The sequence below is a fragment of the Ornithorhynchus anatinus genome, chromosome 3 (assembly GCF_004115215.2).
Source record: "Ornithorhynchus anatinus isolate Pmale09 chromosome 3, mOrnAna1.pri.v4, whole genome shotgun sequence".
Classification (NCBI taxonomy): domain Eukaryota; kingdom Metazoa; phylum Chordata; class Mammalia; order Monotremata; family Ornithorhynchidae; genus Ornithorhynchus; species Ornithorhynchus anatinus.
In genome coordinates this window covers 13,463,334-13,476,654 of record NC_041730.1, presented here as the reverse complement: position 1 = coordinate 13,476,654, position 13,321 = coordinate 13,463,334, and the positions used below count along the sequence as shown (strand labels likewise).

The 13,321-nt window shown below is 44.4% G+C and overlaps 1 protein-coding gene across 7 annotated transcripts in view; it reads right to left on the bottom strand.

The window, feature by feature from the left end:
- Window positions 1–13,321, bottom strand: part of ZNF143 (zinc finger protein 143) — a 49,210-nt gene that overhangs the window by 25,304 nt on the left and 10,585 nt on the right. For 6 of the 7 annotated variants that reach the window (XR_003757898.2, XM_029060718.2, XM_029060723.2 and 3 more), the window contains 6 exons: window positions 10,647–10,765; window positions 9,478–9,570; window positions 7,922–8,005; window positions 7,481–7,564; window positions 5,614–5,810; window positions 4,544–4,615 (listed from right to left, as the gene is read on the bottom strand). Coding sequence is in view for 6 of the 7 variants with exons in the window: in XM_029060718.2 (XP_028916551.1) it covers window positions 4,544–4,615; window positions 5,614–5,810; window positions 7,481–7,564; window positions 7,922–8,005; window positions 9,478–9,570; window positions 10,647–10,761 (645 nt within the window). In the remaining variant the exon portion in view is untranslated. The remainder of the gene's footprint in view (window positions 1–4,543; window positions 4,616–5,613; window positions 5,811–7,480; window positions 7,565–7,921; window positions 8,006–9,477; window positions 9,571–10,646; window positions 10,766–13,321) is intronic. The other variant, XM_029060721.2, reaches the window with a different exon arrangement.

Sequence of the window (13,321 nt, the reverse complement as noted above, 5' to 3'; positions counted from 1 at the left end):
AAAAATATAACGGGTTGAAGGGGAAATCAAATCCGAATGAACAAGGCACAAGGCCTTGGCTTCAAGCTCAACAGTGCAGTACAATGGAACACGCAATATTTGAACTCAATATTCTTTTTTCCCCTAGATTAAGTCCTCATAACCACAAGCATATGGACCTGCTCAAATATATTACTTTAGATCTGCTTGCACCTATCTCCTTCATTGTTCCCATGCGTCCAATAATTCACGTTAACACTTAGAAGAAAGCTTTGTGCCTTTCTGTTGGTGTGAAACCTAATCTCATTCTAGAGATCAACTCAGCAATACCACATCTGTTGTTTTCTTAGGTTACAGACCAGAGGAAAGGCTGCAAACTGTAAAAAACCCAGCAAATTAAAAGCAGAAGAAAAATGGTTTTAAAAGACTGAAATGCAGAGGACGTTACAACATAGGGCAAAAAAATCCACATCAACAACGGATCTCTAGGTTTCTAAAGGTGTTTGGCACTTGTTTTGGGGAAAATTTTATTTCTCTGAAGGAATGCTACTATACCAAAATATGGTAAGGAGCAGTAAAAGAAACCTTCATTTCCACTAATGGGGAGAAGGAAACTATTTCGGAAATTATAGGTTTTAGACATCTGTTCATGGGAAATGATCACTAATGCTAATTGCTATACATAATCCATTTTTCTAAGATACTGAGAAATCTGAACACCACTTTGGCATAACCTAAAATATAGAGGGATCAGATGACTAAAATCATCAGCTTTTAAACTTCTTCAAGGCAAGCAAGTTACTATTATAAAATTATATTATAAAAGTATATTCAAATTTAATATATATCTTTTCTGGAAGGCTAACATGATAGAAGGGTTGCCTGAAGTTAGACTTGGAAAATCTTTAGTTGATAAAACTAAAATCAAGTCTGCTATTCTGTTGGCCTACATAATGCACCATTTACTCTGTCCACTTTCTACTGTTGAATCATGAATTATTGAGAAGCAATGTTGCCTAGCGGATAAAGCACAGGCCTGGGAACCAGAGGCCCTGGGTACTAATTCTGGACCTGCCACTTGCCGGCTGTATGACCTTGGGCAAGTCACTTGATTTCTCTGTACTTCAGTTTCCTCAACTGGAAAATGGGAATTCAGGACCTATTCTCCCATCTACTTAGACTGTGAGCCCCATGTGGGGCAAGGACTGTATCTGACCATATCTATCCCAATACTTAGAAGAGTGCTTGACACATAACAAATACCATTAAAAAAAATCACAATTAGTACTCTTAATTGATTGAACGAAAGCAATGTTAAGCAAAAGAGTACTAAATGAAGTTAGTTTTCCATGGGAAAAAATGTTGAGCACATTAATGTGTTCCCAAGATAAAAAAAATTGACTTAAGACAATAAAACCAATTCGAGCAATTAAATGCTGGTATATTTAGACGTTAAAATGTCTATAATTATTTTTGCTCTTGTCATGAAAGTCCCCAAAGGAGCATGTTTTAAGAAAGATGGCTAACATTCTTTAGTTAAAAGGATACCGAGATCTCTGTCTGCTGAGTTGTCTCAGCTGGCCCAGACCATCTAACATCGCCCGGGACACAGAGCTGTCCAAGGACACAGAGAGCCCTCTCTACCTCTAGACTATAAACTCCTCTAGACTGTAAGCTCACTGTGGGCAGGGAGCATGTCTACCAACTCTATATAGTGTTCTCTCCCAAGTGCTTAGTACAGTTCTCTGCACACAGAAAGCGCTCAATAAATTCGAATGACTGATTCCCGAGCTGTCTCAGCTAGCCCAGGACATCCAACATCGATAAGGATAGAGAACTGCCTGAAGGCAATGAGATCTCTCTCTGCCCAGCTGCTTCGGCCGATGCAGGACATCGAACACTGGACCCACTGCCTACCATCTGCCTGTGGAGCGACCTGGAGCGGCTGAGAAGTGGCTATTTCTTCATCGTCCCTCTCCCTGGGAAGATGTCTGATACCTTGGTGACAAAGGACCTGAATTTTTTATCTATCAACAGCTGTCTGCATTCGCATCATCCCAGCCTTCTATTTACTCCTAGACATTTATTTCTTCACTTTCAAGGACCCAAGGACCCCATTCGAGTCAACCACTAGAACCACTAGTTAAACTGGAACCACTAGATTAAGCTGTTATTGCTGTTGACAACCTCACTTATAACCCTTAAACTTCTCTGACATCACCATGTCCCTCCAATCAGCCCAGCTCTGTCCTCCCTTCCCAGCACCCCCGCCCAATGCTCCTCAATCCAACCCTTTCCCATCCTTGATGCCACCTCCCCCTCCTCATCCCTTTGATCCTGTGCTGGCCCATCAGTTTACTTCCCTCCAACCCCTCCCCACCCCAAATTGGCCCTTCCCTCTTCCCTCCTACACAACCAAGTGGCTCCTGTGGAACTCTTGCTCCATTATGGGAAAGCTTCCCTTCATCCTTGACCTGTTTCGGACCCAGTCACTGCTTCTCCTCACTATTACTGAAACCTGGCTCTCCCTAGACGACATTGTCTCCCTGCCACTGTCCCTAGAGAAGGACTCATCTTCTCCCATTTCCCTGGGAGAAGCAGGAGTCCTTCTTGCTCTCCAATGCCACTTTGTCACCATCCCACCTCCCCCAACCCTCTCTTTCCTTTCTTTTGAATCCTATATCATACACCTCTACCACTCTCTCCACTTAATAGTCACGGTCACCTACCACCCCCCAGAACCCACCTCCAATTTTCTGAACCATTTTGATTTCCCTCTTTCTCCATCCCGACATTGATCCTTGGGGACTTCAATATCCATGTGGTGGTTCCTAATGGCCCTTCTGCTGCCCACTTTCTATCACTCCTAAACTCCACTAATCTCCCCACCTCACCCACTCACCAACTTGGACACACACTCGATCTCAACATCTTTCATCTCTAATTATACAATCTCTACCCTCACGAGCTCTGAAATTCCTCAATCCAACTACAATCTTCTCACCTGATTTCTCTCCCCCACACTCCCTCCCCACAAATCTGTCCAGTTCCCCCGCAGAGAACTCCAATCTTTTGACCTGCACCAATTTTCCTCAAGTCATCATGCTCCATTTGGTCTCCATGCCCAAACTACCTTCCCTTCATGACCAAATTGATGCCCTCAACATCACCTTCAACTCGACTCACTCAGTACAACTCCCTCGCTCCCTTATTCTTTTGCCGATCTCATATCAGTGACCCACAGCCCTGGATCACCTCCACAATCCACTTCCTTCACTCCTGTGTGTGAGCCACAGAGCGCTGCTGATGGAAATCCAGATATCAAGCCAACCTTATCCACCTCATCATCTTTTGTGCCTGCTTTAACTTTGCCCTCTCCTCTGCCCGGCAACATTATCTCTCCACCCTTATTGACTGCTATGCCCACTGCCCTCATTGTTTGTTTCAGACATTTAGCTCCCTTTTCAAACCCCCTGCCTCCCCTATCTCTTGCCTCTAATGAACTGGCCATGTTCTTTATTGAGAAAATTGAAATCATGTCAGGTGTGATCTCCCTAAAATCTCCCCTGCTCCTCTCCAGTCCCTTCCTTTTCCTGCTCCTTCTTCAATTCTCCCAATTTTCCCAGCAGTATCTCAGGAAAAGATCTCCGCCTCCACTCAAAATCCACCCCCTCCACCAGCGTCTCCAACCCCATCCTTATCAAACACTTACCACTCCGATCTTCCTCCCTGACCACCCTCTTCTATTGTTCACCCCCCATTGGCTTCTACCCCACTGCTTTCAAATGTACTTGTGTCTCCCCTATATTAAAAAACCTCTCCCTTGATCCCATGGCTCCCTCCAGTTATCATCCCATCTCCTTCCTATCATTCCTCTCCAAACTCCTTGAGTGAGTTGTCTACACCCACTGTTTTTAGTTCCTCTTCTCCAGTTCTCTCCTTGAAACCTCCCATCTGGAGATGGGAGTGAAGCAATGCGGCCTAATGGAGAGAGCATGGGTCTGGGAGTCAGAAGGACCCGGGTTCTAATATTGGCTCTGGCACTTGTCTGCTGTGTGAACTGAGCAAGTCACTTCTCTGTGCCTCATCTGTAAAATAGGGGACGAAGACTGTGAGCCCCAGGTGGGACAAAACTGCGTCCAACCCGATATGCCTGTATCCACCCCAGTGCTTAGTACAGTGCCTGGCACCTAGTAAAAGCTTAACAAATACCACAAAATACCATTATTATTATTTTGGCTTTGTACAGCATGCTTTTCCCCTGATCCCTGCAATAACGTATGATAATCACACTAACAACTTGAACACCGGCAGACAGCCCTGCAGCATTTTTGTCCATAGCCGTATTTTAATTATTTATATTAATGTCTCTCTCCCCCTCTAGACTGTAAGCTCAGTGCAGGCAAGGAAGATGTCTACCAACTCTTTTGTATTGTACTCTCCCGAGGGCTTGGCACAGTGCTCTGCACACAGTAAGCGTTCAATACATACAACTGATTTACTGATTGATAGAAGAGATCAGGTCAGATGGACTGAAACCATGTGTGCCGTAGTTAGTCCATACCTGCATTTTCTTCTCTTGTTCGTTTTCCCCCATCATTCCTGTTCCTACACTTTCGCTTCCATCAATAGATACCTGTAATCCAGAAAAGAATAAAATGTTTAAATGAAATGGATCAGGCACTGTTTTAAGAAAGAACTTTATGGTCAGCCCAGTGAATAAATACAGCAGTAATAGGGCTTTATTTCTATAAATCTCAATGGAGAATTCACCCCACTGACCTTTCGCTCCAAGTTTCTCCTCCCTTTGCATTTTTTAGAATGGTCCATGCATAATTTCTTTCTTCTAGAACATATCTGCGAAATACTATATTGTTCATGTTACTATAGCTAAAAGGGGTCCCTCTAAACCGTAAGCTCATTGTGGGCAGGGAATATGTCTGTTATATTGTTACAGTGTACTCTTCCAAGCACTTAGTACAGTCAAGGGAAGCAGGATGGCCTAGTGGCTAGAGCATGGGTCTGGGAGTCAGAAGGACCTGGGTCTAATCCCCGCTCTGCCACTTGTCTGTTGTGTGACCTTGGGCAACTGACATCACTTCTCTGGGCCTCAGTTACCTCACCTGTAAAATGGGGATAAAAGACCGAGCCCCATGTGGGACAGGGACTGGGTCCACCCTGATTGGCTTGTATCTACCCTAGTGCTTAGAACAGTGCTTGATCCATAGTAAGTGCAAACTCTCACATCCAACAATTACTCTCTCCCTTTATTGAAGGCCCATCTCCTCCAAGAGGCCTTCCCTGACTAAGCCCCACTTTTCCTCATCTCCCACACCCTTCTGCATCACCCTATCTTGCCCCCTTTACTCTCCTTCCCTCCCCCAGCCCCATAGCGCTTATGTATACAACTGTAATTTTATTTATTTGTATTGATGTGTGTCTCCCCCGCTGTAAACTGTGAGCTCGTTGTGGGCAGGGATTGTCATTCTTTCTTGTTGTATTGTACTTTCTCAAGTGCTTAATAAATACGATTGAATGAATGAAGTGCTTACCAAATACCATCATTATCATTATCAGTACAATGCTCTGCGCACAATAAGCGCTCAATAATTACCACCGATTGACTGATTGTACCTTTGCGGCATACTGTTCCAAAGCACTGATGGTGTCAGGGTCAATAGTGCCATCCCCTGTGTGAAGCCCAGCCACCGTGCCATCAGCTTGGATAGCCAAGATGGTATCCGACTGTGGCACCTGCACCGAATGGTGAATGTAGGCCGTGGTGCCATCTTCCAGTTGGACTGCCTGCAGTGCGCTCTGGTCATAACTGTCTGAGATACAATGGTGAGATGAAATTAAATAAAAAAAAATCACTACAGCTGTATGGAAATAAAGGTAAGATGCTGAGGAACAAATCTGTATTTCAAAGACTGACACCTGAAAAGTGGGGAAGCAGTAATAATAATAATAACCCTGGCATTTGTTAAAGGTTTACTATGTGCCAGGCACTGTACTAAGTGCTGGGTGCATACAAGCAAATTGGGATGGATACAGTCCCTGTCCCATGTGAGGCTCACAGTCTCAATCCCCATTTTACAGATGAAGGAACTGAGGCACAGAGAAATTTAAGTGACTTACCCGAGGTCACACAGCAGACAAGTGGTGGAGCTGGGATTAGAAACCATGACCCAGTACAGCCTAGTTACAGAGGGCAGGGCCATTGAAGCCCCATCTCTGTAAAATGGGGATGAAGACTGTGAGTCCCAGGGGGACAGGGACTGGGTCCAACCCAATTTGCTTGTATCCACCACTGCACTTACTACAGTGCCAGGCACATAGTAAGCGCTTAACAAATACCACAGTTACTACTGTTGATTTGAATCTTGGATTTACAAATATCTATTAAAGCTACTTAGTTTTCACTGATAATAGAAAACATGCCCATATTTTTGGAATTGCTTTCTATCAGCATGGCCTAGTAGAAGGAGCCCGGGCCTGGGATTCAGAAGGACCTGCATTCTAGTCCCAACTCTACCACTTGTCTGCTCTGTGACCTTAGGCAAGTCACTTCACTGGACCTCAGTTGCCTCATCTGTCAAATGGGGATTAAGACTGTGAGCCCCATATGGGACATGAATCAAATCCATCTTGATTAGCTTGTATCTACCCCAATGCTTAGTACAGTGCCTGGCACATAGTAAGTGCTTAACAAATACCATTAAAAAATAAGACAAAACCAAAACCCAAAAAAAACCCTACAACTTTGAGGGTGATATGCAAAAAGATAAATCATGTAGACTTATATGCCAGCTGTCCTCTTCTTCATAAACAGTAGCCCTATATTAAGACAAGACCCAGATTCTCCTCTCTGAGGACTTCTTAGCCCTCTGGGGTCAAACAAGGAAGAGCTACTCAGGAGGTTTTGGGCCTTAATGAGAACTATACTCGATTTTTTCCGGCCTCAATTTTCTCCCCTTGACTCAAATTCCCTTTCCCAAGTGATCTCTAGGCATGGGATAGAAAACTAGCAGATCAAGTTGGGGTAGGTATTTTTTTTTTTTTTGAATAGTAATACTGGAAAAAGGAGGTGGATGACACTGTCTGGAGAGCCCCTCCACAGCTAGAATTGTCATAGTTCCGGTCTAACAGCAAAACACAATAGTTGTGGCCTAATGGATCGTGGATCTGGAAGTCGGAAGGACCTAGTTTCTAATCCCTGCTCTGCCGCGAGTCTGCTGTGTGACCTTGAGCAAATCACTTCCCTTCTCTGGACCTTAGCTCATCTGTAAAATGAGGATTAAGACTGTGAGACCCATGCGGGATAGGGTCCGTGTCCAACCTGATTAACTTGTATCTAGCCCAGTGCTTAGTACAGTGAATGGCACACAGTAATTGCTTAACACATGCCATTAAAAAGACCTCGTGGAACTGTACGGAGAAACCACCTCCGGCTTGCAAGCACTTTAATGAAATTACACACATACTTCACATTCTATTTTACCTTTGGAAGTGTGGTGAATAAAAGCTGTAGTGCCATCTTCCAGTTGAACAGCCTGTCCATCTTCTAAGCGCAAACTGTCTCCTGCTCGGTAAGAAAGTTTACATTTAGTCCTGTAGACTCTAAGTTCCCTGTGGGCAGAGGATCACATCTATCCAAGTCCTTAATACACTATTCTGCACCCAACAAACACTCATTAAATGCCATCGATCGACAGGTTTAGGCCTCAAATGCTTTAAATGCCCATTGTGACTGATTTCTTCAGCCTGGAGAAACACTTGGTCACTAAAAAAAAACGAACCTAAAATGATAACAGATTAGTTACCTTAGTCAGATGTGCTGTGGATTTTAACATCGAAAGACCTAATTTATTTCAGTAAACATTAGCCTAGGTGCTTGACACCAGCTGACGTCAGGAAATCATTAGCATCTTTAAATACTTACTACTTTTAGGCATAGGAACATGTTGGACATAAGCAGCAGAACCATCCTCAAGTTGAATCACTTGGCCGTCCATTAGTTTTCCATCTGGAATAATATTATTACTGCATTACATTATTATTATCATCTACCAGCTAGTTCAGTCAGTAGAGCATGAGAATCTTCATTCTAGGATGGGGGGAGGGCGGTTCAAGCCCAACACTAGACTGAATTTTTTTCTTTCACATTTTTTCCCCACCCACTATTAGTGCCTTCCAGGCACATCTTTTCCAAGAGGCCTTCCCTGACTAAGCCCTCTTTTCCTTTTCTTCCAATCCCTTCTGCGTCGCCCTGACTTGCTCCTTTTATTCCGCCCCCCTCCGCCCTCCCAGCTGCAGCCCCACTGCACTTATGTACACATTCATAATTTATTTACATTAATGTCTGTCTGTCTCCCCATTAATGTCAGCTGTGTGACTTTGGGCAGGTCACTTAACTTCTCTGGGCCTCAGTTACCTCATCTGTAAAATGGGGATTAAGACTGTGAGCCCGATGTGGGACAACCTGACAATCTCCCCAAGCGCTTAGAACAGTGCTTTGCACATAGTAAGTGCTTAACAAATACCATCATCATTATTTACTTATTAATAACCTCATTGTGGGCAGGAAACATATCTGTTATATTGTTACATACTGCACTCTCCCAAGCACTTTGTACAGTGATCTGCACATGGTAAGTGCTCAAAAAATATTATGATGTTACTGTGTTATTCTATTATTTATTTCATAAGTATTTACTGTATCTTTAGACTGTAAGGCCATTGTCAGCAGGACACACTGTACTCTCTCAAGTTCTTAGTACAGTACTCTGCACACAATAAGTGCTTAGTAAATACCATGTTTGATTAATAATATTATCATTAATAATGAAGTACTTGTAGTTCTGTTAGGCAGGTAATCTGGGGGAGTCTCCAGGCAGATAATTTTTTCTGCATGTGTAAAGTCAAGGAATGCAAAACTTTACTTTCTTGTCACACAGCAGACAAGCACACAGCCTGGCGTAGCAGGCCTGAGAGTCAGAAAGTCATGGCTTCTAATCCTGGTTCTGCCACTTGTCTGCTGTGTGTCCTTGGGCAAGTCACTTCACTTCTCTGTGCCTCAGTTACTTCATCTGTAAAATGGGGATGGAGACCGTGAGCCCCATGTGGGACAGAGACTGTCCAATCTGATTTGCTTGTATCCATCCCAGTGCTTAATACAGTGCCTGGCACATAGTAAGCATGTAATAAAATACAATTTATTGTCATTCTTATCATTCATTCATTTAATCATCTTTATTGAGCGTTTACCGTATGCAGAGCACTATACTAAGTGCTTGGAAAGTACAATGCAACAATAAAGAGAGACAATCCATTATTATGGGTCAGAGATGGGGTTAGAACCCAGGACCTTCTGACTCCCGGGTCAGTGCTCTTCCTGCTCGGCTATGTTGCTTCTCTGAGCGCTTAACAAATAGCACCATTCTTATACGAACTGGCCAGCAATTGTCGAAGGTGATCATGGCCCCATGATGTCCATACCTTTAGAATTATGCTGAATGTAAGCTGTGGAACCATCTGCAAGGGTAACTGCCTGCAAGCTGACGCCTTCCATGTTTTCCAAATTGTCTCCATCTGGGGAGAAAGCCCGTCATTGTTGGATTTTCATTAATGGTGGAGAATGATGCTGGTTAGTCATCAAAATGTGCAGCACAGATCCAGTGAGAACAAAAGGAGAACATTCATACAGCTGATCTTGGGCAAGTCACTGCACTACTCTGTGCCTCAGTTACCTCATGTGTATGATGGGGATTGAGACAGGGACTGTGTCCAACCCGATTTGCTTGTATCCACTCCAGCGCTTAGAACACTGCCTGGCACAAAGTGAGTGCTTAACTAATACCAGAATTATTATTCATTCAATCGTATTTATTGAGCACTTACTGGGTGCAGAGCACTGTACTCAGCACTAGGAAAGTACATTTTGGCAACAAATAGAGTTTTCGAGTCAAACTCTGCTGAGCTTTCTTATTCTAGGCAGAACTTGAAACCTACCCACCCTCTCCCAGATGAGCAAAACTGGCCCTAAAACCCCACACCAATTGGATAGAGTGACGTCGAAGGAAATTAGTCGCTTTAAGTCAAATGAGTTCCCATGGAATTACCTAACTGCCCCGCCAAAGAGATAACTTCTCACCAACTCGTGGAAATAACTGTGAGAGCCAAAGGAAGGGTGCTTGTGAGGATCTGACTTCCTCAATGATTTCCTTTGATTCTCTCCCTTGTCACTTAATACAATGGTACAAAGTGGGAGGTTTCTCGGCTGGTTGGAATGAAATAAATCATTTAAACATCCACCGCAAGGGAGAGAAACTTGCGTTGTAGGAACTCTGAAATCGAATCTCGTGTTTGATTCAAACACCTGTCTGAAATAGGTACGCAGCACAGCAGAGTCGCCTCTTGAAAATATCTCCATAGTTGAGCTGTTCTTCAGGTCGGTGTACAGTCACTTCATCCTGTACAAATGTGACCTTGGGCAAGTCACTTCACTTCTCTCCACCTCAGTGAACTCTTGTGTAAAGTGGAGATTGAGACAGGGACCATGTCCAACCTGATTTGCTTGTGTCCACCCCAGCGCTTAGAACACTGCCTGATACAGAGGAAGTGCTTAAATCCCGGAATTATTATTATTAATAAACCACACTGCTTACCTGCCACAGCCACTGCTTCCGTCAGACACAGAGTGACGTGTTGAGCCTCCATCCCTCCTCCGGGAAACTCAGTCATGCCCTGAGAATCTCGATTTATCTGTGCTAACAACATCATTTACCTTGAAAGAAAAACAGGACCAGCTGAGAACCAAATAGTACCACGAGTAAGAATAACTGTGCAAATCAGTCTCACTTGCAAAAATATTCATGGCAATCCACGTATTTAGCTACACTTACACTTAACATTGCATAACTGCCAATCTCTTCATGTCTATGGAGAGTTTTGCCTGCCCCTCTCAGGAGTGCAAGAGTGGCGTGGCAGTGAAAGCAGAAGCCTGAAGCAGTAGTGAGAAGCAGTGTGGCTTAGTGGAAAGAGGCTGGGCTTGGGAGCCACAGGTTGTGGGTTCTAATCCTGGTTCCGCCATTTCTCAGCTGTGTGACTTTGGGCAAATCGCTTCACTTCTCTGTGCCTCAGTTACCTCACCTGTAAAATGGGGATTAAGACTGTGAGCCCCACGTGGGACAACCTGATAACCTTGTATCTACCCCAGCACTTAGAACAGTGCTTGGCACATAGTAAGCGCTTAAAAAATACCATCATCACCATCAGTAACCAAAGGCAGGGATCCATTTTTATTAAAAGTCTTATCCTCGGCGGGGTAAATGCCAACTTTTCATTTTGAGCACAGGTGCCAGTTTGGGGTTGGAGCCTATCGATGGGAGGGGAGGGGCGGGGAGGAGTGCAGACCACCCTTTGACTGGGGGGAATGGGGTCCCAATCAATCACTCAAATTTACTGAGCACTTACTGTGTGCAGAGCACCATACTAAGTGTTCTGGAGGGCACAGTATAATAGAGTTGATAGATCCGTTCCCTGCCCACAATGACTTCAAGGTCCAGAGATCAATCAACCAGTCATATGTGAATGCTCACTGTGTGCAGAGCACTGTACTAAGCACTCGGGAGTTGGGACACAGTCCTTGTCTCACGGGAGCCTCACAGTTTTAATGCCCATTTTACCAATGAGGTAACCGAGGCCCAGAGAAGTGAAGTGACTGTGTCTGTGTCTCAGTTACCTCATCTGTAAAATGGCAATTAATCAATCACATTTATTGAGCACTTCCTGTTTGCAGAACACTGTGCTAAGCCCTCGGAAGGGTGCAATACAACAATATGACAGACATATTCCCTGCCCACAACGAGATTACAGTCTAGAGGGGGAGGGGCAGCCAGGGAAGCAGCGTGGCTCAGTGGAAAGAGCTAGGGCTTTGGAGTCAGAGGTCATGGGTTCGACTCCCGGCTCTGCCACTTGTCAGCTGTGTGACTGCGGGCAAGTCACTTAACTTCTCTGTGCCTCAGTTCCCTCATCTGTAAAATGGGGATTAACTGTGAGCCTCACGTGGGACAACCTGATTACCCTGTATCTACCCCAGCGCTTAGAACAGTGCTCTGCACATAGTAAGCGCTTAGCAAATACCAACATTATTAATAAGACTGTGAGGCCCAAGTGGGACATGGACTGTGTCCGACCTGATTAACTTGTATTTACCCCAGCGCTTACTAGAATGCCTAGCACAGAGCAAGCACTTAAATACCATTTTAAAAAACAAAAGAAAAAAAAACAATCTTGGGATCCATTGGCCGGGGAGTGGATCGTTTCATTCTTAAGGCTACAGAAATAAAGTGGAGTTGATGGAAATAATAATAATAATAATAATGATGGTATTTGTTAAGCGCTTTCTATATGTCAAGACTGTTCTAAGCGCAGGAGTAGTTATAAGGTAATCAGGTTGTCCCACGTGGGGCTCACAGTCTTAATCCGCATTTCACAGATGAGATACCTGAGGCACTGAGAAGTTGTGAGGACCACAGTCACACAGCTGACAAGTGGCAGAGCTGAGATTAGAACCCACAACCTGTAACTCCCAAGCTCTTTCCACTTAACCTTGCTGCTTCTCAATGAGCTGGGGCTAAGGAAACATTTTGTGTTATTGCAGTCAAGGTATGTCAACCTTTCCCACCCGCCCCCAAGCAGCCCGCTGCAAGGTTGGACATGGCCCACTCACAATTTTGGGCCAGCAGCAGGAAAATGGGATTCAATACCTGGTCTCCCACCTACTTAGACTGCGAGTGAGACTGTAAGCTCCTTGTGGGCAGGAAACGGGTCTACGACTCTGTCACATTCTACTCTCCCAAGCCCTTAATGATGGTATTTGTTAAGTGCTTACTATGTGCCAGGCACTGTACTAAGCGCGGGGGTGGATACAAGCAAATCAGGTTGGACACAGTCCCTGTCCCCCTTGGAGCTCACATGCTTCATCCTCATTTTACAGATGAGGTAATTGAGGCCAAGAGAAGTGAAGTGACTTGTTCTAACCTGGGTCCTTCTAATTCCCAGGCCTGTGCTCTATTCACTATGCCAGGCCACTTCTCTTAGTTAAGTGCAGTACACACAGTAAGTGCTCAATAAATACAATTAACTGATTGATTGATTAGTGAGCATCATGTGAGATGGAGGCTGTGTCGACCTGATTATCTTGTACCCACTCCAGCGCTTAGCACAGTGCTGGGCCTAGTAATCGCTTAACAAATACCACAGTGATTATTAGTTGTCGTAATCAGCCTCAAGCCTGCAGACTGGAATCGGTGTTCTATCACAGAGTTGGTTTGCTTGG